The sequence below is a fragment of the Mastigoproctus giganteus genome, chromosome 10 (assembly GCF_048544385.1).
Source record: "Mastigoproctus giganteus isolate SK-2022 chromosome 10, ASM4854438v1, whole genome shotgun sequence".
In the NCBI taxonomy this organism is placed as follows: domain Eukaryota; kingdom Metazoa; phylum Arthropoda; class Arachnida; order Uropygi; family Thelyphonidae; genus Mastigoproctus; species Mastigoproctus giganteus.
In genome coordinates, this window is record NC_143584.1 from 5,493,454 (window position 1) to 5,517,284 (window position 23,831).

The window sequence follows — 23,831 nt, forward strand, 5'->3', positions numbered from 1 at the left end:
AAAGTAAGAGTTAGTTATTTCTCTAATCCTATTTCTAAAGTCAAACCACAGATTTAATTTATTTATTTACGCAAAATAATTCGTTGATCCCAATTAATAATAATTATTTTACGTTTTAAAATCTTTATCTTATTTAAACCGCCAGGGTTCTTCAAATTCATGACGTCATCAGCCATTGACGTTGATATTGTTGGTGACAGATTTTTAAGAGAAGAAAATTACAATGAAATATAAAAGAAAGTTTTTAATAATTATTAATTATTGTTTTATTATTTTTAACAACATAAGCTTTAAATTTAAAGCTTACATTTTTACAAATAATTATTTTGCGTTTTAAAAATATGTATTGCGAGTTAAATCACCAGGGTGCTTTAAGTTCATGACGTCATCGGCCATTAACCTTGATGTTCGTAGTGATAGCAGACAAGACAGCAGAAAACACTGGTTATGAAATACATAAAAAAGCTTTATTATCATTTTCTAAAATTGCCGAAAAGTATCTTAATGGGTAAGTAAAAATCAAAATAAATAAGTTTAATTAAAAAGTAAAACTGGTTTATCTGAAGATCCGTCCTAGAATATAATTCTGTCATTTCTACGTGATTAAATGGTATAAAAGCAAATGGCACTTCGTTAATTTTGAGCAACGTCATAATTGTGCGTAGAATTTCTTATTTTAAAATGGCTATTTTTGTAGAATTAATATACGTTTAGGAAATGTAATTGGAACAACACGTGTCAGAGGAAACATTTCAAGGAGAGACAATACAATAGACATTTCCTATTTTAATTCAGCGACTGCTGCTTATGCAACTACTTATTTTCATGATGGACGTGTATAATTAAATTTTAAACCTGAATACAAATATGTCAGACATGGAATTTTTAAACTGCCAGGCACAGTTTCGACCCCCCCACCCCACCACTATTTTCATAAGACATTGCTTAACGGATAACACGAAATATGAAGGTATTACGCATATCAGGTACATGCTGTTTGATACCCACTAAAATATGAAGTTTTTACTCACAAGCTCCAGCTCATTTGCATATTTTAATATAAATCACATATTTTTCATGGCGTATAACAACTACACGGCAGCTATTCAGCGATATTAATTCATTATTATCGATTTGTGTGTTTTGAGATTTTAGGCGCATCAACGACTAAAGTTTGCTGGACGAAAAACCGTGCTACTTTTGTCTGAGACCGACTAACTCAGCCATGTGAAAAAGGCCCATAAAAATTCCTCTAGTCATTGACGCAATTAGAACTCAGGTCTTTTCCACCCGGTGTGCAGAATACGGCGATTCTACTCACGAGGACCGTTATTATCGAATGGAATAAATTAAATGTACCAATTAAATGTATCAGTTGCCTTAATAAAAAAAAAATAAATTGCCAATTTGAACTGTTTTGAAATCGGTATGGAATATTGAGAATACTTGATAAATGAAGAAATCTTCAAACTTAACTAGGAACTACAGTCTTTATATGAAGGCAACAAAAATATGGATCCCCCCTGTATTTCGTACCTCTTGATATAGTAATTTCGCACTTTGGAACATCTGCTGCTCGAACTTTTTTCGACTCCAGGGGCAAATAAAAGCCGTGGACATTTACCATGGACAAGAAATTTCAACAGATGGAAACGTCATGATGGTAATTGAACGGCGCATAAAATTTGTACGAGAAGCATTTGAAAAGCTTATTCTTCAAGACAAACTTGCCGCTCTGTCTCTCAAAGTTTTTGATCAGTGTATCCTCTTTGTCCTAACATATGGTTGTGAAATATGGACATGAAGGTCAAAGCTTTACAAAGACTAAAGGTCACATAGAGAAGTATGGAGCGCCGAATTTTGAACATAACCAAAAGAGACCAAAAAACGTGCATTGGTTCACCAACAAACTACGGTTTATGACATCATTTAAAGAACAAAGCGCTTAAAATGGAAATGAGCAGGTCACATATCAAGAACTGACGATAGATAGACTAAACAAATTTTAGAATGGAACCAAGAAAAGGACCAAATATGAAGTGGATCGATGAAATTGCGAAATTTGCTGCGGTACTTTCTGTTACCATTATGTACAATAGCGATAGAAAGCACAAGATCGCAGTTGCTGGAAATTTTGAGGAGGCCTTCAACCTGCATTGGGTCGACAATGGCTGAAGATGATGATATAGATAAAAAGCAATGTACGTGTATATAGGTGTAATTAAGAACAAATTGGTCACATAAATATTAGATTGTGAAATGGGGTTCGGATCCGATCTCGAACGTCAAATTCTTTGGCTAATCACGTCGTGGGATCAACATCGGTCCTTAGGAGGGATGCAATTAATTTGGATCGCGGAGTGAAAGGGCCCCCCTTCCCTCAGTCCAGGCAAAGAGAACTCTTTTTTTTATTTTCCCTAGCATTAGTTTCCACCCTATCTCGTGAGCTCTAGGAGCAGCCCTACATAGGCTGCGTTTCAAGTGTGTATTAGTCATGGTGGTCCAGAAAAATTATAAGTTAAACGGAACTATCATGTTTCACTTATTTTATTTTTTCTTCTTGGTTACTCTGTATACATGCAGAATATTTCAAATATGTCTACAAAAAAGTTATGGTCTTATTCTTGGGTTACAATAAAAATAAATGTCTTATAAAGCACATGACCGATTCTAATTTTGGGGAGAGGGGGTAAGAGCTGTTAAAGCCAAAAGTGGGTGAAATAAATAAAGTATAAAAATATTTCCTCTTCGTCGAGTAATCTAATAAGTTGGAAAGGGAAAAATAGGAGGTGGAAAAGGAATTACGGATACAGTCAGCTTTTAATCGGTTAAACACGTTTGTAATATCCGTCCCTGAAAGAAGTAAGCCGAGGGAAAACTGAAAATTTAAGTGATAAAAAGAGTAAAAAGAACATTTAAACCATTATAATTCTAAATTTGTTTTATGTAATTGTAAATCTATTTTTCTACTGAATTAAGCGCCTGATATCTCTTCCGGTTGCTACATCATCCCCACTTCATTACCATTTATATTCATAATATAAATTTCATCCAAAAGATGAAAGAAAGCAACATAGCTTAGAAGCATCAGCAGGGAGTCAACTTCCTTCAAATTTCATCAGGTATCTGTGTTGTTCCTCTGAACATGAGCTTTCCAGTCTAAATAGGAGCAAAGTTATAGTCCCATTGGCTGGACCACGCAGATGTTCATTCTATTGGAAACTAGAAAACTATAGCGTTTCCCGTATAAAGGCACGTCCCCCTACAATCCTGACTAGTGTTGCTGCTCTTGTTTACACCGTTTCAAGGACGTTTGCGTCCTTTTTAAGATACTGCCTCCAAACCTGTATGCTGCTAGCAATCGAGATGTGGTCTAACAAATGCTTCATATAATGTCTCTGCCTCTGCTGGCAAAGCTTCTATGTATCATTGACCAAAGTAGTCGATGCCCCCCTAAAAAAGTAACCAACGAACCAATCAATCACTGACATAACTCCGCAAGCTCTCTCACTGCTGAGGGAGCTTTGAATCGAGTCGCAATGTTACCCCTGAGCCATTTTCGTTCTCTGCTACCTTCAGTTCGCTATCGTCAACACCAATGTTCTTCAAACTTTTTTAACTCCGGCCCCACTCACATATTACTACTAATGGTCACATCTCGGCGAGACATTTCCAGGAAAGGTTGTATTTGTAGATTAATATGCAACTCTCAACATATTGCTCCTCACTTCAAATATCTTCCCTGCAGTTTGAGAAGCACTAGTTCAGACGATAATTTACCTAGGACTGTTATACCCAGATGCAGAACTAGTGTTTAATCCAAGTTAACACTCCTCTGAGAGACTGAATAACTCGTTCTTGTCTTTCTAAAAACAAGGCACCTTGGGGTATGCTGTTGCTATATCCATCTTCATGGTAATGAAGGTGGATATAACAAAATAGCAAATTTAGATATTGATTTTCAACGCTTTACTAATAAATTCCATAAACAAAACACCACGATCCTCCTCATGACACTGATATATTGCAGAGTGATCAGCTAATACCAATATATAGAACTTATAAGAGCGATTATTTGTTGTGCATGGGCACAATGGTTTGTGTGTTGAATCCAGCAACCTTTGCCCAATCAGGCCATGAAGGTGAAGGTGTATATACATCTTTCTCTCTCTCTCTCTGCAATAAAGGATATTTATATAAACTTTCGATCGAAAAAAATTATTCTTAAAAGAATAGTATTCTAAATAATAATATTTAGAATTAGTATTTATTCATTATACTTATTAAATAACCACCAGCACAGTTATACATAAGAGCCTAAGGGACCAGTCACAAATTATAACGCGATTTTTAAAATTTTGGCTCATACAGTATAAAAATACATTCGTTTTTTGGCCCTTGGTACAAAATGAAGCCATATTATTTTTTTATGAAAACCTGTTATGCTAAATATATGATTCGGCCCCCCCCCTTGAATAATAATTTTGTGAATGGCCACTGAGTTGCATAAAAATAGCTGTTATATACAAAATGATTCAAAAAATTAGCAACAACTTGTTTAACTGATTAAAAATAAATTACATATTTCTTTTTTTGTACAATTAATGAATTCGGTATTAGTTGGTGCTACACTAGCTACACCTGGCGTTGTAGTTGGTTTTGTATGCCTGCATTCTTTTAATTTCTTCACCTTAAAAGTAATCATCAAGATATTCGCAGATAGGTAAGCTTCTTGTAAAGTGCCTACTCCTCGATGGACTGTCCAAATTTAGGGACCATCTCGAACAATTACATTCATCTAAAGATACAAATCATGCAAAATGAAGAACACTGAAACTATCCGTGTACGCTTAGCTATCTACAAATATCGTAGTTGTTAATCAAAATATGAAATTCGTCTTTGATGAAAAGAAAGAATAGAAAATTTTATATTCCTGAATATGAGACAGTGTATATAATCTTCCATTTCAACACATTCATGCATAGTTCCATGATCTCCTCTATAGGAGCCTCTCACGTGCTCGCTGCTGAGACACGATTAATCTTTGTGCGTGGGTGTGAGTACAAGTACAAATATTTGCCAATAAATAATTACAAAAATTATTAAATAAATACACTCAAAATTTAATCTTCCATTGCAACATTAAAGGAGAAAAGTAAAAATACGGCTGTAGGAGCAACCTTCGCAGGATGTAGAAGAAGGAAAATATTAAAACCCCCCTTTATTAAAAATTAAAAGGCTACTTTCACCCACGGGAATTAAAAGACTGCTTGAGGTTTAGGAGCATGGGTACACAGGGGTTGGAGGTAGGGAGCATCTGCTACAAGGATTACACCACATTAAAACTAAATGTTCAAAATAATTCTGTTGGTATAAACAAAAAATAACGCAACAAACCAAACATCTGTAAACAACAAGTTTATTTTACAATACTGCTCAAGCATACACAAACTATATACATTTCAGCACGGTCGCCCGTTAGGGGGCGCTTTTTTGCCAGGCCTGCTACAACAGAATAAGGCATGCCTCTAGCACAGCCTAGGCATTTAGAAATAAAAGGCACAGACACATGCATGCAGACCGGAGCGTTGTGTGCCGGGGGAAGGAAAAATCAACTTAGATTTGTACATTAGGGATGCTACACTAGCTACATCTGGCGACTATGATACAAAAATAAAGCCACACTGCGTCGTCTTAAAGGGTATAATAGGGGAACAAGCGACTCAATACAGTTCATGCTACTCGGAAATAAACGCCTTCTGAGGCCAAAACTACACATGGGAAGGTCTTGAGGGATCGCATCCAGTCAGGCAGGGTGGCGGGCAAACAGTCCTATTTATAAAGGCATCTGTGCCATTAGGAACGGTCAATGATTAAAATGTACAAAAATGGCAAAATACTTGTCTGTTCTTGTATATAATATGTACACTGTCTTGGCTTACCTCTCGTACCTTGGTCCCCCGCACTTAGGAACTAGATCGGCCCACGAGAGCCCGCATTCACGAAATAAATAGGCCATACACAAACACATACACAAACGTTTGGCTACAGTCCTGGAATCCCGCAGGTCAGAGTTTAGTCCTACCTGGGTAAATGGTTGGCTGCAGAAAGGCCCCAGGAACGCCAGGGTAATAACCAGGAAAGCCCGCATACATATACGGGAACAGGCTGGATGCGTCGCTTCCAGGAAGCATGAAGTCACCTAAGGGATTCATCACCACACTGTCTTGGGAGGACACAGGAATCTGCGGCGACGTCATCTCTTCCTTTGGCTTGGTGGGCAAGCCATCCACGGAACAGTTCTGGTCCTTTCTGGATTCGCCTTTCTCGGGTTCGGACGATACGCTGGGTGTGAAGTTGGGAAGGGAAGAAGGGAGTGGAGGCATTTGCGAAAGTCCCATCATTTGCATGAGACCAGGAGTGGGCGTTAAATTGGTGGAGCAATTTCTGTTCCTGGAAACATCGGGCTGTTGAGAGGGAAGTGTTACGTCAGTCCGTTCAGAGTTCTCTTGACCTTCAGTGAGTTTCTTCATACTCTCGATATGCGTCCTCAGGTTGTCGATGTGCTTCTTGGAGAAGAGGTGCTCCTGCACACTGGAGGCTGAGAACTTCAGGTTGTACTTGATTTGACACAGGTTACATTCATCCGCCTGTTTCGAAGTCTCCATCTCATGGCCAAACGTCTTCTCAAAGACTAACTTGTTCTTCTTTTCCTTGGCTCGAGCATTCTGGAACCACACCTGAACTACTCTTTTTGGCAGCCCAATTTCCCGGCCTAGCGTTTCACACTCTGCCATTGACGGCGTCTTGTAATCGACGAAAATGGACTTCATGACCTTGAGCTGCACCGTTGACATTTGGGTGCGAAACCTCTTCCCAGAGCTGGTCATTCGCCGATGCAGGCTGATGTGGGAACCTGGGGAGGTTGGGTTGCTCTCATACGCATCATCTCCGTCCATGTTGTCCGTTGATTCGGAGTACGTTTCTGAGCGGGCATCGTCGGCAATTCCCGTATGGGAGACTCCATCTTCAGACAGAAGGAACGCGATATCCTTGTCACTTCCAAGTTTCAGGGGTTTGCTGAGATCAAGGGGGGAGTCGGTGGTTTCTTTGCCTTCTGATTTCTCTGAACTCTTGTTGGCTGTGTCATTGCTTGGGGCGGAGTCCTTGCTCGTGTGACTAGGGGAACACAACTCATCCAAGTACTTCTTCAATGAGTCCTCGTAGTAGCGCTTCATTGTACTTTGAACTGAATCAGCAGATGTAGATGGGGTGTTCAGTGGGGGTGAAGGGGAGGGAAGTGAGGTGGAAGGTTTGTCATCTAATGGACTGGAACATGTAGGAGCTTCTGGGTTGGAATCCTCTCCATCACCATCCGGAAGAGCATCGATGTTGATGTCACCTTTGGTGTACTGATCAGCATGTCGAGTGGCCAGATGAGACTCCAGAGCTGAGCGTGCCTTGAAAAGAGCCCGACAGAAAGGACATCTTTTGTGGATAACTTGCTGATGGGCCCGAAACTGACCTTTACGCTCACGTGCTCGGGTATTTTGAAACCAAACTTGCACCACCCTTTTTTTTAGACCGACCTCCTTGGCAATATTTTCCAGCATCTTTCGACTTGGGTTGCTCTCCACCTGATATTGCTGATATAGGTAGTCCAGCTGTTCAGGAAGGATGGTTGTTCTCAACCTCTTGTCCTTGGGCTGCTCAGGGGTGGAATCTTCGTCATCTGATACTTTTCGCTTCATCTGAGGCAGTGGTGGAGTCTGAGTATCATAGGACATCATTCCGAATGATGAGTTAGGGAAGTTGGGGAAAAGGCTAGGGTTCATCATGTGCACAAGCTGATGCTCTCGCCAGAGATCTAACCTGGAGAACGCTAAACTGCATTTATCACATCTATATGTACCATTCTGTCCAAACTTGTCTTGTGGTCTGGAAGCCACCTGGCCTGGACTTGGAAGTGATGGTGGCCGGGACCTTTCATCAGTTCCAATTGTTTGTTTTAATTGAGCAGCTAAAGGGTTTTCGTCTTTGAAACAGGAACTTTTCTGATGTTTTATCAATTCATAGTACCTCTGGAACACTTGAGAACATTTGTTGCACTTGTAATTGAGTCCTGGTGTTCTCTGAAAGCGATTTGATCTCTCCTCTTCAACAGGTATTGGTGGTTGATTCTCATACACTTTCCTTGCTTTTTGACGAGCATTTTGAAACCATACTACAATAACTCTCGGACTGAGATTGAGAAGTTTGGAGAGATACTCTAGGTCATCATCTTTTGGATATGCATTTGTTTCAAAGAATTCCTGAAGTACCTTAATTTGATAATCAGTAAACCTTGTACGATTAGCACGCTTTCCAGAACTTGTGGTTGTTGGTGTAGTTGTGCCACTTGGAGTTCCTGTGGAGTGAGGAGATTCTGAGGTAGGAGGGGAACAGGGAGGCATGGGAGAAGTGAGAGGATTGGTATTTAGAAAATTGGGAAGAAAGTCCGAGGTCGGATTGTGTAGATCACTGAAGTAGGTGGGGTTGCTTGTGCTTATCACGGGTAAGGAACATGGAGCCGATACCATCACGTTTGCATCGGAAAAAGGAAGAATGCATGAATTTGATGGAGTGGGCCTCTCTTCATGGAGAGGTGATTTTGGAGTCTTTGGCCTTTTTCTTTCTGGAGGTTTATCTTCTGAACTGCCACTGCTGGTCTCCTCGTGCCTGTTTTCATGACATTTGTCTTTTACATCCTCATTATTCTGGCTCAAGGGATGTACTTTAGTTTCCCCTGTTTTTTCATACTCTTCCAAGTTTAAAAAAGTGGAAGGAGGGTTGCTGAAATTGTAAGGAGAATCTTTGTTCCTTTGTCTTTCTTTGAATAGAGTGTTACGAAACCAATGTTTAATGACTTTCAGAGGCAGTCCAGACTTATCTGACATCTCCATCAGTTGCTCTTCTGTTGGGGAGTTGTTGATATCAAAATAGGCTCTGAGTATTTTCAACTGATCATCGCTGATCCGGGTTCGAGCCCGCTTTTGTTGTTGGGCATGAGATAGCTGTTGCTGCTGAAGTAGTTTCTGAGCTGCAAAGAAATTTGGATCCATTGGACTTGGTATCATAGGATGGTTGAAAGCGGAAGCCATCAGAGGGTCAATTGGAGGGGGCATCATTAATGGTATTAGTGGAGGATGGAGATTCATAGCTGCTCCAAAGGGCATGCCCATATTCATGTTCATCCCCATTGGCAAGCCGATACCTAAACCCATATTCATCAGCAGTTGGTTGAACTGAAGGTGTGCTGCCATCTGATTTGCTGTAACAGCAGTAGCTTCGGATACCTGGGAAGCAAAGGAGGTGACTGGTGGAGTGATGGAAGGCGGAAGTGATAAAGACGGTGGTCCTGAGGGCGTAACAGGCGTCGATGATGGTCCAGTGCTCGGTTCCCCACTCGAAGATGGAGACGTGGCCTCAGAAATACTCACCACTTCGTCATTAGCTGGAGCTGATGACGCGTTTCTTCTCTCATAATCAACTTTGAAATCCTCTGCAAATTTCTCCACCATCATTATTGGCACAATGTTTTTATGGATCTCTTCCTGATGCGACTTCAAAACCCAGATGCTAGAAAAATCTCGTCCACACTCTCCACAAACAGATCGATTAATCTCTGGGAGATCAATCTTCCTCTTCTCTTTCTTGTTATCTTCATTCTCTAATAAGAGTTTTGGGGTATTTTCTATTGCATCTTTCTTTGGATCTTCCACTTCCTTCTTTTCTGGCTCCTTTCGTGGTTTCTTTTGGGTCATTTCATTGAACTGCATCACAACATCAAACCCAAAACTTTCTAAAAGGTGGCGAAACATTGGGGGTTTTGTACGTGGGAAAGCAAATTTTGCAAACATCATCTTTCCTGGGGTTGGACTTGATTGTGATTGGTGATGAGTGATACTGTTTGCTATACTTGGCGATGGTGATGTCTCAGGATGTGGGAGGGATAATGCTAGCCTCTGTTGCTGTTCATCTCGTTCGTGAGGTAATGATAACCTTGATAGATGAGGAGGTTGAGATAAACCAGGAATTGGAGGTGCCTGAGGTGTAGTTGGTGCTGCAGATAGAAGAGGAGGAGGAGGCTGGGAAAGAAAGCAGTACAGTTGCTGATGTTGCAGAAGAGCTTCTTGAGACATAAAAATTACTCCACACCTATGACATGAGAAGATGCCCTGAGGGGACATCTGAGAAGGAACCAGTACTGGAGGTTGTGCAATGTGTGAGACTAGACCTAGGGCTTGCTGGAGGCTTGTCGGATCTGAGGGGAGATGAAATGGAAGCTGTGGGGATGCCGTAGTAACAGGAGCTGCCGTCGCTGGAGATGACGTAGGAAGTGGAAAAGGAGGAAGGTCGGAAATTCTCGGAGACTGTAGCGGAGGTGGAGTGATTTGTGGGAGGGTTCCTTCAGAACTCTTTGGTGGTTGTTCTTGGCTGGTGTCTGGCCTCTCAATTAACGGTAGTGAGAGATCCAGTTGGCCAGTCATTGCTAGTTCATGTAGCTTGGATGCTCTGGTCTGATGTAGAACAGATCGCACGTGAATGTCCAGGGTAGAACTTTGACTGTATGCCACTTTGCAGATGTTACACCGGAAGGGCTTTTTCTCATCTCCTGGGTCAGAAGTAGTAGAATTGCTGTTCAGTGAAGAAGGGGAAGAGGTGGTGACGGTAGTGGTGGTGGTGGTGGATTTTGTCGTAGGGGCAGTGGTGGAAGTATGGGGTAAGTTCACACTGTTTGTAGAAGAGGTTTCAGTGGTTGTACTAGTAGCAATGGTAGTGGTTGTAGTGGTGGTGGTTGTGGCTTTCGTACTGGTGGTGGCTGTGCTATTGTTTTCTTTCATGCTAATCTTCAGCTTGTGCAGATGAGAAACAGAGTTATAATGAACTAAGAGAATGTTCTTTTGAGTGAAGGACTCCTTGCAAACCTCACACTTAAAAGGCCGGTTGGGATCCAAATATTTCTCCATCGGATAGCTCATCTTCTCCCCTTTTCTATGGAGAAGGGTTTTATTGTGACTAGTCAAGTAGCTCTGGCGTGTGAAGGCGACCTTACAACGGTGGCATTTGTACTTCCTGGTAGGGTCGTTGTAGCTGTCCTCTGCTATAGCCTGACTATTGATGTAGTCTTCCAAGACTTGATCTTTCCCATCATCTCCCTCAGGAGCTTCATTTTCATCCATAAATCCTGCATCCTCTTCTTCATCCTCATCTTCATCCATCTCTTCCCTGTTGCTCTCCTTCTTCAGCAACTCTGTCGTTTGAGGATCCAACACGCCCCCACTTCCTCCCCCACTAAGCAGAGGGTTGTTCGCCAAGCTGTTACGATATCTCTCCATTTCTTCCTTCGACATATCCACGTGAGATGTTTCCACGTGTTTCTGTAGTGCTGCCACAGTACGGAAACTCCTGTCACACAAGACACACTTCGTTGCTGCTCTAATCACGTGATACTGTGTGTGCAATTGCAACTTCTCGAGTGTCTTGAAAGCCAGGCTGCATTGGTTGCATCGATATTTGTACACGTGCCGCTCAGAAACAGATAACGGTGATTTTTTCGTGTGGATCTCTTTGAAGTGAATCTGAGTCGCAGCCAAGGTGTTAAAGCACTGATTGCAGCCTTTTTTCCAGCATAAATATCCGGATGCGTGTTTCTTGTCGACATGGCCGAACTCATGTTGGTGGCAGAACAGATCTTCAATCACAGCGTATACTTTCCCACATACAGCACAAGAAAATTCTTCCACGGTACTTTCGTCCCCACTCACTTTGTCTCTACTGTCACTGTCACTCTTTCCATCAATGTCCCCCACATCTGGTTTCGTTTCCGATACCTCTGCTGAACTTTGAGGCGGTGACGATGAATTCTGCTTCCCTGGTGGAGTAGCCATAACCCAGTCTGATTGGTCTACCATTAACATGAGTCGCTGAACGCCTTCCTGCGTCACGTTGTGGACTTCCACCAGGTGGTTCTCCAATCGTCCATACTCTTTGAATCCTTCTTGGCACAGTGGACACGGTACAGAAGTGGGTCTTTGGGAATGCTGAGCCATTACATGCATCTGAATTCGAACCTCGCTACTGCTTGAGTAATTGCAGAAAGGACAGGTGTGGTTAGCGTCTGCTGCAGGTTCTGGATTGGCTTTATCGAGCAGAGCTTGTTTCAGCATTGATCTGTCATCGGCCTTCGGATGATCTTCAAGACGGTCGTCTTCCACTCGTCCATCAACCTCTACCATCTTGTTGGTTTTATTATCTGAAAAACACAACCAAAGGTCGTAAATTAAACCGAGAAAGTGTTAGTAGGGTCAAATTATTTCAGATATTAGAGATTAATTGGAAACAAATCAAAATAGAGACAGGAGTACCAAATATTGATCAGAGCTTTCCAAAGTAGGTGTCACTAATTTGCCATCATAGCAAGATAGAGTTAACGCTGATTTCCTTTCGCTTCATATATTGATATAACTGATTGATTAAAATAAACATATTGAGTAATACATTCCAAATTTTTCTACATATATTCACGTGCTTCATTGTGGGCGGCCAGTGAGCTCTCGACACGTTAATTCTTTTCGAAAGCTAATAAGCTGGTTTGTTATGGTTGTTAAAGATCACGTGGGGACCGTTCAGCAGCCTAGCCGGAAGGCGCAGAATTTGCAGATTCGCCTTTGTTTTGACCCGAAACAAAGGAAATTGTCCGTTGCTCCATTAAACATCAACTGATAAATAGGTAAGAAAGGGGGTTTGGTGTCGTATTATTTTGAAAGCTTAATGCCTTATAAAATAATCTGAAAAAAAAAAAAAAAAAACAGTGTATGTCAAAGTTTTATGCAGTTTCTAAAATTTCAATTCTTTGTATTGGTTATGGGGGTTTCATGGAGCATAAGCTACTTGGCTATAATGCCTTTGTATTGGTAAGTAAAGTGTAAGGTATGTTGGTGTCTAACGGCTCCTGAGAGTTCTCCCATCTCAGCGAGTGAGTTTTGTATCGAGCCAGAGATTTTGAGATGTGTGGGTTATATGCTGTGTAGTGTGTTGTACTCTTTGTTCATCCGGTCAATTAGCCGCAGGGCCCCTAGTGGGACCCGACGTCACCATACCTTGCCTCGGGTGTACCATTGTTTCTAAAGTACTCTGGCAGGTCCTGCCACCTACTTTCCTGGGATTTCAGTGGCTAGGACCTAAATAAATGGAGGAAAACTATGTCGCTTTTAGAGGGGCTATAAGGGGACAATCGCTGAAAGATGATAAGTTTTCTAATAGGTCGGGCATAAATTTTGACATATGGGACGGATGCTGTGTAAGAAGAAAGTGGGGGGACGGAAGGCTGGGGGGTTAGAAGTTGGAAGTAGGGGTCGATAGGGAAGATGACCCCGGTTTGACAGTGGGGCATGCCCATGCCCCACAAAAAAAAAAAAAGAGAGGGGGAGGGTTGGAGAAGCTCTTCTTTCCCGGAAAAAAAAAAGGTTCCATTCAAGGGAGTGCGGAAGTAACCGCCTACTGAGAAACCGAGCCTAGCCAGGCAATTCAGTGCGGTCGATGAAGCTACCATATGTATCTGGGGGTGCACAGCCACCCCAGGGTCATGAAGTGGGTCATATCCGGAGTATTGTCGCTTGAAAGGACGTACACAGGACACCTTCAGAGCGGTCTTTGTTCTGGAGTCTGAGACAATCGTCCGGGACTGTGTTGGTGCCCCATTCATGTGTGTGTCCGTTGGTCAGGTTCCATGATGGGATTAGATAAGGACTGGCATGGGACCAGAGTCCCGACTTGGTAGTTGTCGTAGGTTTATCTTAAGAGTTTTCCGTAATTGGTGAGGTCTGGTTACTTTTGACTGGTGTTCCAGTTTCTGGAATTATGGTAAAGGAAGGGTTCCTCTTCTTCCAAAAAGCTCTTGGGCAAAAGAGGAGAGAACATTATATTTCTTGAGATTCCAGGAGAAAATGCTCTCAATCTTTGGGTTTGAATTGGATTCTTGTGATTAAAATGCAGCTTAGGTCCTCGTAGATGGGGCAATGATACATCAGATGCTGCCATGTTTCCAGGAGACTGCAGGAACAGGAAGCGTTTTCCGTTAATTCCATTGATTAGCTTCGCTCTAATGGCCCCGAAGCTGGTAAGAAGATATGAAGTCAGAAGACCTGGAGAGAACCATGGTGGCAGGTCTGAGTGGGTTCTTCGAAGTTCTGGTAGGAATTTCTTTGTTACGGCGCCTCTGTTGGTGTCACGCCAACGGGACTGCCAGAGGTTATGTAAATAGATGATGAGACGTCGTTTTTCCCCATTGTAGCTGTTTTCTGGATTGGTGGTATAATCCCGGAAGGTAGTAGATACCCCTCTGGAAAGGTTAAATAGAAGGCCGCAACCTCCAGGTCCAGGGGGAGAGCTCCCACCCACAAGGGCCTTAGTGCTGACCGTGCAGCAAACACGGGAAGTGAGCATCATGAAAATCGCGCATCGTTCAGTAATCAAACTTTTTACCAAAGAGGGAAGGAATCCATGCATAGTCTCGCGGGTCGTACGGTTGGAAGAATCGCTGTCATTGCACATCGGGTGGAAAAGACCCGAGTTGGAATCGCGTAGATGACTTGAGGAATTTTTATGGGCCTTTTTCACAACGTGGCTGAGTTAGTTGGTCACAGGCGAGCGCAGCATGGGAGTTTTCTCTCCTGTTTCTCGGATTTTTAGTCCGAGAAACAGGCAAATCGATCACAGAACACACATGTAATTCACAGACATAATACACAAGGGTGCCCAAAATAAAAGAAACACCTGTGATAAAGGTTACAGTTATACACTAATACTGTGTTGGGCCACCTTTTGCTTTTGAAACAGCTTATATTCTATTTAGAAGAGAATTCAAATAAATCTTTCTCTCTCTTCTCCAAATATGTCTGCACTGGCTCAATAACATTAAAGCTAGTGATTATGCGGCCATGGGATGTGCTTACCCTAGGTTTCACGCTCGTCGAAACCTCCTCTGGCTATGTGGATTGGAGCATTATCATCTTGAAACATGGCATCGTTTGTGTGAAACAATGCTCGCACCATGAGATGAACCTGATCACTCAGAATATCAAACTAATCAGTGGCAGTAATTCGCCCGTTATGGAGATGATAAAACCAATAGAACATCAAGATATTGCTGCCCAAACCATTGTCCATCATTTACTATGTTTGATATTGGCACAAGATAGTTATTGTTGTTGTAGGGTTTTAGGAGCTTCAGCGACTAAGAGTATATTGCTCCTTGTATATTATCTGTAAAGTGCGTTTGTTCTTAGGTCGATTTTCTGTTTGGTGTACGAAAAACCCATTCTACACCCCCCCACCCCCGAGACCGACTAACTCAACCACGTTGTATAATGCGCTTCCTTTGGCATTCGCCAAACGTAAACTCTCCCCAATGTTGGAAAAAGTATGAAGGATGATTCATATGAAAATATGGCATGTTTCCAATCATCAAGCGTTCAGTTTTTCTGCTATGCACCCCTGGGTCCTCCTCCTATCGTTAGCGTCAGTAACGAGTGGGTTACCAATCGCTGCTCTACCACAAATTTCAACTTTATGAAGTTCTCGCCAAACTGTTTCGCTAGAAACTTGTGGGTGCGAAATTTGAAACTGCTAGTAGTCAGTTCTGAAACAATTGCCATCGTTGAGGGCAAAAAAAATTAGAAAACCTTTCCAATGGAGGCATTTTAACAATTTAACAATGTATTCATTTTGAACATTCCCAAACATTACAAATGTTTGGGAATGTTCAAATTTTGTACGAGATGGGTTCTTAGAAACCTTTCCATCATGACACACATAAGTGGATGGAGTCATCAAAACATAACGTAAAATTAATTCCTGCTAATCCATATTTAATTTTGATCCCATTTGATGATTGTTAACGAAACTTGGCTACACTTTTATGATTCTGAATCCAAATGAGAAAGTATGCAGTGGAAGCACAAGAAATTTCCAACCCCAAAAACAGTTTCGAACCGAACTATCAGCAGCAAGGCACAATTTGGCCTTAGCAGCCCTTGTGCCATTAAACAACATACCGACAACAAGAACATCAGCAGCAAATGTGATGCAGCTGATGGTTAGGCTAGATTTTCTGGGTCACAAAAAGGTTGCTGTTAATTGACTACCTTGCACCTAAAGCCACAATAATGAGAATACTATACCATCCTTATGCGAAAGCTGCAATTCTGAAAAAAATACGAGAAAAGTTGAGTCATTGGGTTTTGCTTCTCTCTGACAATGCAACTGTGCCCAAAGCCGGGGTTGTACAAGCTAAAATTCATGAATGTAAATTTGAACAATTAAAACACTCCATACAAGCCAGATGGGGCCTAAAGAGATTCAGAAAGCTGAAGTATCATCTTCGTTTCACGAAGATGAAACTTCAAAGATGATGAAGAACTAAAAGCAGCCGTGGAAACCTGGTTTGATGGCCAACCTGAAGGGTTAAATACAATAAGTGTTTTGCATTTCAGGGAGAATACATTAAAATAAAAATCGAATTTTGTACCTATGTGTTTTACACTCTGTTCTCAGAACTTTTTTGACCAACCTTCGTACAACAGTTCAGAACACCTTTTGACCACCCCAACCACCCATGGATGGCTAGGTAATCACCAAACATAGGAATGCAAGGGAACTATAAATCATTTCTCGAACTGTTGCCTTCATCAAACATTCAGAAACAACCGTGTTTGTTTTTGAACATAAAATCGAGATGCAGCGTTTGCTTTCAATTGTCGATAACTAACAACCCATGGACTGGCTAGTGGAAGTTAGCGGAAAGGAGGATACGTTCTGAATTAGAATCAAGGCAACTGAGGCCATGAAGCGTCAGCTTGTCCGCCGCTACAGTCATCTCTTCAATTGGGACGCTAGCTAGCCGAGCTGAGGGGGACAAGCTCACGCTTGTGGTGTGTGTAAACTGGAAGCGAGGTTACCCGATTCTTTAATGAAAACCTTAGACAAAATCCTTTACAGAATTTTGAAAAATTCCATCAGAGATCGGCTAGCCAGTGTCTGGAATACAAATTAGCCAAGAAGTTGGCGAATGCCGCTGTCCTGCCAAGAAAGGCATGGTGATAGGAGACGAGAAATTCGAGGGATACTCCAGTTGCAAACAATCACGTTTGATGAAGGAGCCTCGGTAAAGAAAAAGGCATTTGTCCCTCCTTGCTATAAAGATCAGTTATTTATCAATTCTTTGTAGTATTAGTCAATTTTTACATGCACTACCATAAGTATTCGGACACCACCATCTTTGCAAAAACACTAGATTTCATAAACAAGTTAATAACGCTCTCCAGTTATTAATTTGAATCACGTCACTTGGACCAATATATAGCCAGCCGCCTTTGGCCACGATGACAGAATCCATCCATCTTGGAACACGTTCAGCCAGTTCCCTAAAGAAGCAGTAATTTCTATCCATTTTTCTTCAGTGCAGTCGCCAGTTCCGTTATAGGAGAGGAGCATATTAACTGTATCCTGATCCGACGTTCATTGTAAAGGTGTTTGGTAGGATTCAGGTTTCAGATTCATGATTCATTCTCAGATTGCATTAATGCATGTCATAAAGTCAGGACCCATTTAAATGATGACCTGACTTAGAATGATAAACTTGAAGGCACTTAAAAACAAAATCCTTACCCTACAGGTGGAAAGGTCTGAGTTCGAATCCCGTCAATGACATGAATTTTTAGCCTTTTTTTCTTTCTTTTGTTTTTTTACAACGTGGCTGAGTTCGTCCTCATCTGAGGATTTTTTTCTCCAACAAATCGACCAATTAAAGACAAGATATACTAACACCTCAGAGCTTAGTTGCTTAGGCACTTGACACTCCCCTATTATAGACCTTCTCGCTCATTCGTTTGTTTGTTTGTGTTTACAGTGAGCGCAGAGTAGCTAAGGGAAAGAGGTGTCAGTATATCCTGTCTGTAAATTGCATGCAATCTATGGTCGGTTTCCTTGTCTGCTGGATGGTTCTTGGGTTTTATTGGCGCATTAGCAACTAAGGCTATAATGCGCTCTGCTGGGTGAGAAACCAGACAACACTAATCAAATAAGTACTCATCCTGTATGTTTTGAAAATCAGCATTTACCCTGTTCTGAATGTAGAAAGAAAGAAGAAACTGATGATATTTACAAATATTACAATAAAAACTGAGCTCAGCTATTGCAATTTTGTGAAAGTCTATTGGAACAGCAATTCCCACCACTCTGAGGACGGGGTTTAGAATAGTACCCTCTAAATGTCATGGGAGATTAGCGTCTCTCTCTCTCTCTATTCAAAATAAATATTGCTTATCAAATCCGTAGGACAGGGTGCTTATTTGATTGGAGTTATGTCTTTCTTTTCTCTCGCAGCATGCCTTTTAATATAAGAAACCGAAAGCAGAAGTTCACTTTTGACGCAGGAAATATTAATCTGAGAGTGATGGTGTCATAAGTACAGCATTACAGGAATTCACAGAAGAATTGGCACAAGAAGTACCACGAGAATAATTTGTAATTCCGTAAGGAATTAGAGATGGATTACACTCCACGCATGCTGAAGTGCTCAATCGTTCACCAATTTCCATTTCTCGATATACCTGCGCACTATGCCGCTAAAAAGATATATTTAAGATCCATATAACGAATTTTCCAAGTCTACTGGCTTGGAGAGTCATCTGGAGACAGCATAGGCGCAACGCCAAGTTGCGAATAGGGTTGGGTTTTCCACAAAATTACAGAGTTTCTAATTACAGAAAGAGGTAGGAAACTTCCCCTTCTGGAAAATAATGCTTTATAAAGATACCGAAACAACTCTAGTTAAAAAAGTGCAGGTTCTGGGTGGAAGATGCAAGTTTATCTATGGAGGCCAAATAATAAAGACGAAAGTACGCATTCGCTTATCAGTATTAGTATTACTAAGACTGATAAGAGATCAGCTAAATGTGGGGACCAGGGAAGATGGCTGAAATCCGTGTAATGTTCTCCGATCCATTCTTGCACGATGCTCTGTTGCAAAGTCATCCATAAAGTGTCCATCACCTTCGAGATAAAAGTATAAAATTGCAGAGTTAGACCTGAACAAAATTCAGATACTCCCTGGATGACCTTCGACCGGTATCAACGGACCCAATCCGTGCTAACAAAACATTTCCCACACCATGATACCACCTCCTGATGCTTGGGTTGTTTTAACATGGTAAGCAGGGCCCATCGCCTCGTGAGGTTCCCGCCACACCCTTTGCGTACCATCACTGCAAAACAAAGCGTATCGCGATTCGTCTGACCACATGATTTTCTTCCACTGTCCAATCAAGATGTTCTCGGAACCACTGCAAGCGGACTTTTTTGTTTTTCTCTGAAACAAGAGTCTTTCGAATAGGAGGAGACTACCAATACCTAGTTTCTTCAATTCTCTGCACATGCGGGTTGAAATAGGGCAGTTCTGGGCTTGGTTGAATTCAGATGTTATTTGCGGCACATTGGTTGTCTTGTTTTTCCTTACAGTGCTCCTTGGAGTACGACGGCTTAGCTTTTGAAGTATTGTTTTTCTTCCAAACATACGCCTTTCAGATGTGGAAGAACCGCTTGCTTTCAGTCATTAAAAACGTTTGAGATGGATGATTTCGAGAACAGTATTATTCTATATCTTAATACAGAAGCTCGTATTTTTTTGGTCAGCGCGTAAATTGATACTAAATAGTTCGCTTCAGTCCCCAAAGACAGATGTTCAGTCCCCAAAGACAGATGTTCAGTATATTACAAGAAATTTTTGTCTTGTACATGAAGGGCATGGCCTCGTTACGTAGCTTTGAGCAAAGTAAATTTGCTACTTAGTACATCGATCTCATATCTCGTACTGCTTCAGTGGAAAAGTACATTGCTGTTTATTTAAAGTGTGTGTCTCTGTCCAGACCTCGGTTTTAATTTTGGAATAAAAAGAACTCCAAATCTCAGAATAGGCCTCTGAGACACAATAGACGAAGGCAAAAGGTTGAGCGAAAGGAGAGAAAGACATGAGGCGTGAATCACCCGGTCGAAACAAAAGAGACTCACTAAAAACCATCAAGCTCTCAAACTCAACTTTTCTCCAAATTGACGGTCTTCTCAGATCCAGGTTTCGATCATTTGTTTGTTGTTTGTCTGATGCACTGATGGTATTATCAATCTTTCTTAGTCATTAGGTGTGAATATTCGGCTGAATTGTCTATAGTTTTAGGAAAGAAAAATGATCTAAGAACCGAGCCCTGAAGGATCCTTCTTCTTGAACATATATTTGTGATAAGGCATTTTTATAATTCACTTGTAACGTTCGATTACTGAGAAAAATTTTAATTAAAATCCATAAGTGCCCTTGCAGATCAGACTTATGAAGATATTGGAGTGTCCCATGTCGCACAGGGGCTCCAGTTGTGTCAAAAACCTTGTCTATCTATCTAGGTAGGCCACAATTGTGTATTCGTTCCAAAGAAAACCTTTCGAATATTTGCTTCTGATTTTACGATAGAGTCAGTAGGCCCTCGTGGGTAGTACATTTGATATATTCGTCGTCTTCCCCACACCTGGTGGAAAAGACCTAAGTTCGAATCCTGTCAATGTTGTGAGGAATTTTTATAAGCCTTTATCACAGCGTGGCTGAGTTAGTCGATCTCAGGCGAGGGAAGCATGGTTTTTCCACCCGGATAGATACTCGAATTGTTCGTCCTGAAAATAGGCAAATACCACAGAACACACACAATTTACAGATACGCCTAAAACCCTATAACAACAACAATTTTACCATAAGGTCCAGTGATGACATTTTTACGGACGACAAACTGATTTATATTCAGTAAGTGCTGAGTTTCCCCATGCAGTCGGTTATTGACCATTTTTCCAGAGTTTTTCCTTTGGAACTCGTAAGGATATTGGACGATGATGACTTGGATTTAAAAATTCCTTTCCTGGTTAAAAGAAATTACTATGGAATGTGACCAAGACTTCCATATAAATTATAAATTATTTTATCTAAATAGTAGTTAATTACGCAATGATTTTCACTAAGTTCCTCGATCATTTTAGTGGATTCCATTATCGGGATCTGCAACTCTTTCTCGATTTTGTCACTACTTCTTTTAGTTCCTCTATAATAAAAGCTGATTATATGATACTCGTCTCTTTTGTGGCACTAAAGTTTAGTCTATATTTTCCAGCATTTGCTACTTAGTGATATATATGCTGATGCTTCTGCAAAGCTTTTCTCCAAGATGTTTGCGACTGGAATTGGTATTGAGAGAAATTTGCCATTGAGTTGTCTGATTTTATTCCATATTATCTGTGTTTCAGTATTTCTATTAATTGTGGAGGCGAAATGGGTCCAAGATTCTCTTTTACTTATATTTCAGTAAACTGCGTGTGTGTGTTCTGTGGTTGATTTTCTATTTGCTGGACGAAAAACCAGAGTTTCTGGGAGAAAAAACCGTGCTGTCCTCGTCTGAGACCGACTAACTCAACTACGTTGTGATAAAGGGCATAAAAATTCCCCACGTCATCGACGGGACTCGAACTCAGGTCTTTTGCACCCAGTATGGGGGAGACGGTGATTATACCAAATGTGCTACCCACGAGAGTAATGGAAGAGAACATTGAACATGTTGTGACACGAATTTCCCAACATTGCTAAATAAAGTTCAATTATCAATTTCTGTTTCTAAACAATATTTTATTTTATTCAGATGCATATAGGATTTAGGGCTACAAAAGCCTCGGACTGCTAGAACAGTTTACTATTATAGTAGTTAGAGCAATAGCAGCATTGTACTAACTAGATAGTTGTTATGCGAGCTGCTCGTACCGTATAACATCTCATATTGTGAGCTCCTCAGCAAGGTGCCTATCACATTATACCTCTAATAAGTAACGCTTCCCCAGTAGAAGATATGTTACTTATTCTCAGTGGGTACCACCATCCAGACGGCCGTTTCAGGGCTAGCTGGCCCCTCATTAGTGAGTGGGTAGGTTCCCCAATGGTATAACAGCTGAAAGTTGTGAATTAATTTCACAACATGAGAGATACAAAGTGGAATGTAGTTTGATATGTAGTATTTAGGGCTCAGTTGGGTTGTCAGCTGTTATACCGTTGAGGTACCTACCCACTCATGAAGGGCAAGATAGCCATGAAGCGGTCGTTTGGGTGCACGAGAATAAAATACCCTGTACTTTATTGAGATTGTCAGTGGTAGGATATTTTCGAAAACATACCAGGAATTATCATTTTGCTTCTTTTTTTTTTTTACATGGTGGGAAATATGCTAGTGATTTGCAGATCACAGAGAGGGTCGTTGATAACAGGGTCGTTTCCGCTTGTTCATTCAATAAGTGGATATAGACTTGGTGAGTGAATGAGATGTCAATACTCATCATTTCCATAAAGAAAGATGTCCACATACATCGCTCAGTCGTCAATTTTTCCAGTCTTTTTATGCGTAGATGATGATTTGGTTTGTTTGTTATTTGGTTTTTAGAAGCATTAGCAACTAAGGCCATATTGCTCCGGGATATGCGGTGGTCATTCCCTGACCTTTCCGCATCCTCCATATTTGGTGGTGACGGGCTCGAACCCCGGTCTAATCAAGAAGCGTGTGCTACGCACCGCTGCTCCTTCCCACCTGGCTACGGAGGCGCCTATGATGATTTGGAAGGAGATATTAGGCCGAAAGGTGTTCAATGGCTGGATTGAGATTCGTACTCCAATTGCTTCTAAGGACGTTTGCAAGTGGATGCATTTACAGGGGATTTTGGAGTCAATCAGAACGGCCAGTCCACATTGGGCAACAGAAGAGAAAGATCGGTTTATTTCTTGGAGACAGACATCTGCAGGATTTTAGCTATTAATCAAGTCATGAATGTCATCGATGTTGCTGCTAAAGCCACTACATTTCCGTCGCGTTATTTTACGCATTATTTGGCTTGGGTTTAGAATTTGTCTCTGTTTGATTCTGAAAGGTTATGTTGTTCAGAGTTTGTTTCCTCTTTTTTAGGGAAAATAGGACAACCATCCATATCGTCCTCTGCAAGTATTTCTAGAATTTTATCCGTGTTTTCTTTCACAAAGAGATACATATTATCAAAAAGAACCATTTTTTTCTGGCATTTGGCATAGTATTTGGCTACGAAGGTCAATGTAAAGGTCGAGTTCGGCGTATTAATATCCTGATTAGATCTTGAGGGTGCAAAGTCGTTTGTGTTGTCGATTTCATATTGGGGAGGAACTTCGCCCTGAGTTGCCTTAAGAGCGTGCCCGTCAACTATTGAGATAGATTTATGACAAAATATTATGCTACAAGAGCTATATGGCAGTGTCTTTTATTTAGAGCTGTGCAATACCAAGGCAACTACTCAGAGCGAAGTGCCCCCAGAATATGAGATCACTGAATAGAAACTTAATTCACTCAATTATATGGAAAGAATGTCGCTACGTGCTTTATGTACAATGCAGTTATAACTCTTCTAGCATAAGGCTTTAGCCATAAACCAGTAGGAAAATTTTCCTTTCTCAAATATACAGATGCCGCTCATGCTTTGAATGCAACTGGTAATAGGTAAAGAACTGTGCAACAGTATTAGTAAAACAAAATGGTCCAAGGAAGCGGACTATTTCTGCATCATCCAAAAAAAAAAAATATATATATATATATAAATATATAATATAAATCTGCAGCCATTGTCAATCCACTGCAGGATATATGCTTGCTCAACCAGTCATGTTGAGGGAATGGACCATAATCTGCCACACTGA

General features: G+C 41.1%; 1 protein-coding gene across 7 annotated transcripts in view; it reads right to left on the bottom strand.

Annotated features, from left to right (window-relative positions):
- The window catches only part of LOC150078646 (zinc finger homeobox protein 3-like), a 305,456-nt gene that overhangs the window by 77,869 nt on the left and 203,756 nt on the right, over positions 1–23,831 (bottom strand). For 6 of the 7 annotated variants that reach the window (XR_016547578.1, XM_090383909.1, XM_090383910.1 and 3 more), the window contains one exon: positions 6,087–12,296. Coding sequence is in view for 6 of the 7 variants with exons in the window: in XM_090383909.1 (XP_090240035.1) it covers positions 6,087–12,296 (6,210 nt within the window). In the remaining variant the exon portion in view is untranslated. Of the gene's footprint in view, positions 1–5,497; positions 12,297–23,831 lie in introns of those variants that run through there. The other variant, XM_090383913.1, reaches the window with a different exon arrangement.